The sequence below is a fragment of the Arachis duranensis genome, chromosome 3, assembly GCF_000817695.3.
Source record: "Arachis duranensis cultivar V14167 chromosome 3, aradu.V14167.gnm2.J7QH, whole genome shotgun sequence".
In the NCBI taxonomy this organism is placed as follows: Eukaryota; Viridiplantae; Streptophyta; class Magnoliopsida; order Fabales; family Fabaceae; genus Arachis; species Arachis duranensis.
The window spans coordinates 132,438,946-132,441,780 of NC_029774.3; the positions used below are offsets into that span (position 1 = coordinate 132,438,946).

A 2,835-nucleotide genomic window follows, 5' to 3' on the forward strand; every position below is an offset into this window, starting at 1 on the left:
AGAACCTTTAGTAAATTGTTGGATGATTGCAGGTACTGGCCAACATATCCACCCATGGATGTTAGACTTCCTCATGAATTGAATGTTTACCAGGTTTATCTATGAGTGCTCTTTTGACTGTCGGGCAGTCTTGGTGCTTTTTGAGTGCCTCTCTTGATGTAGATTTTTGCTTTTCTATATTATCGTCTCAGGATATTTTCAAAGAGTTCTATCTAAGCAAATATAGTGGAAGACGTCTGATGTGGCAAAATTCATTAGGTCATTGTGTCTTAAAGGCAGAGTTTCCTAAAGGAAAAAAGGAGCTCGCTGTGTCCTTATTTCAGGTTGGCCTTTTGACAACCATTATTTTAGATGTTATTATTTCCATTGCTTGTGCAGTCTATCTTGTATTTTGTACATTTCCATTATTTATTAATTCTCCATGATTGGCTGTGTCAGACTGTTGTTCTAATGCTATTCAATGACGCCGAGAAACTAAGTTTTCAAGATATTAAAGACGCTACTAGCATTGAGGATAAGGAACTGAGAAGGACTCTGCAATCACTTGCATGTGGAAAAGTTCGAGTCCTACAAAAGGCGAGTTTGCAATTATTTGCAGAGTTTCCAACTTTCCATTATGTTTAATTTGATCTATCAGATCTCTTGGATTTCCTAATTCCCTTAATGAACGCATTGCAGATTCCCAAGGGTAGAGACGTCGAGGATGATGACTCATTTGTTTTCAATGACACGTTTATGGCTCCTCTTTACCGTATAAAGGTGCCACCCTATTGCCTATAAAAAATAGGGATCAGATCGGATGATTCTATTCCGTGGTTATGTGTTTTCATTCTGCCAGAGTTTCAGCCTATTGATGAATGCTTGATAGGAAGTTTTTAGTGATCTAGCTATTACATGGTTCTTTTTTCACACTACAAATTACAAACTAATTTTAATGTTATGGGGCGCAGGTGAATGCAATTCAGCTGAAGGAGACAGTCGAGGAGAACACAAGCACCACCGAGAGAGTTTTCCAAGACCGTCAATATCAGGTTTATTTTCTTTCTATCCATGCCTTTTCCCACTTGAGCTGATGCACTACTTTGGCTTCTCATGGAAGTTAAATGTTTGGTGCACTGGTATCTTCAATCGGATATGTTTGGGGCACTAATAAATGCCTTTTGAAACCCGTGAGAATCCAAGTTTCATGTTAAGTCATTAGGATCATTCATGCATTGACATCTACACTTTATACAACATCTGTTAAGTCTGTTATGCTCCATCATCTGTAGTAAACATATTTACATTCGTGACAACGACATGGTTCATTGCAGGTTGATGCTGCTATTGTGAGGATAATGAAGACTAGAAAAGTGCTTAGTCACACCCTTCTTATCACTGAACTCTTCCAACAGGTAAAACTAATGGTTCATTTATCAACTAAAACGGTATATATGTCTATCAAAATGCCCCGTTTGCTTTTGTTGTGCGATTAAATACAAATGACCACTTCTGATTGAGACTGCTAACTAATTTTTTTCTGAAACAGCTCAAATTCCCAATAAAACCAGCTGATTTGAAGAAAAGGATAGAAAGCCTTATAGATAGGGAGTATCTAGAGAGAGATAAGAACAACCCACAAATATACAATTACCTTGCTTAAATTAGTATGCTTCTGACTTCACATTATAGAATTTTCTTGAATTTTTTTTTGTAAATGACAATCATGGGAAAGACTTCACTGAGTCCCTCAGTCATATATGTATAGTATACTATGCTGGATTCTCCCTCCAACCTCAACCCCCTCTCTTTTTCACTTTATCTACAATCGTACTGTAATTATAAACCCTTTTTTATTTTGCCTCTTGAAGTTTTCTCTATATCAATAGTTACTCATCTTAACTACTTTCTGTGTAACGCGGTAAGAATCATCTATACCACATAATCGCATTGTAATTTATAATATTTCTTTGCAGCCTTCTATAGCATGGTATTCTGTGACCCTTTTGCTATTAGCAAATTTCTGTTTATTGGTGCGAATTGTAAAAAGTAAAAGTAAATAAAATGTTAAGCATGTTTGAATAATCGAATGCCTTCAAAATCTAGTTAATAGTTCATAATTAAACTGATTTTTTCCCCAACGCACTTTCACAATATTTAATTCAGGCACAGGTAAGTTTCTGAAAGTTCATATTTGAAGTAATTTGTAATCTATATATATGAAAGAGTTGGTGTATAAATTCCTTTAAAATTTTATTATATATAATTTATAAAAAAATATTTTGTTAATTCAAAATTAAATTTATTATCTCTTTTATTTTAATATATATACATACTATTTCTCAAATTTGTTATTATTATTCAATTAATTTATAATATAAATGCCTGAATGGTGAGATTATTAATGCACTGGTGAAAATTAAAATAATATTTTTTTTGTTGAGAATTGGCTTAACGAGGTTGCTCAAAGTTACTACGCAGAAAAGTAAATGTCCTATCGATTATTTTGTGTATGTAATAATTTATTGGCTATTTTATATATATAATAATTTATTGGCTAACTATAAGTATTTAAATAGAATTTCAAGTAGGTTGAGGGATATAATGGAAACCCTTAAAAAACATAAAAGCTTTATGATTAAAATTAAAAACAGAAGAAAAGGCCCGGAGTCAAAAGAGAAAAGGATCAATAAGCCGATGGGCGAAATTCTATTGGATAAAATGTTAAAGTACGTACATGGCCCATGACTAAAAAAACACACGTACATGCCCTTGAAAAAAAAAAGGAGGTACATGCATTTTCACGCAAATAATTAACCTGTATTAACCAACCCACTTAAATAAGTGTTGAGGTTT

The 2,835-nt window shown here is 33.5% G+C and overlaps 1 protein-coding gene across 1 annotated transcript in view; it reads left to right on the forward strand.

Moving 5' to 3' along the window:
* LOC107482023 (cullin-4) overlaps positions 1-1,884 on the forward strand; it is a 7,066-nt gene extending 5,182 nt beyond the window's left edge. Inside the window, exons 11-17 of the mRNA XM_016102394.3 lie at positions 33-93; positions 192-323; positions 439-576; positions 679-759; positions 951-1,031; positions 1,314-1,394; positions 1,529-1,884. Of these exons, the coding sequence (XP_015957880.1) occupies positions 33-93; positions 192-323; positions 439-576; positions 679-759; positions 951-1,031; positions 1,314-1,394; positions 1,529-1,642 (688 nt within the window). The 3' untranslated portion in view covers positions 1,643-1,884. The remainder of the gene's footprint in view (positions 1-32; positions 94-191; positions 324-438; positions 577-678; positions 760-950; positions 1,032-1,313; positions 1,395-1,528) is intronic.
* The last annotated feature ends 951 nt before the right edge of the window (positions 1,885-2,835 follow it).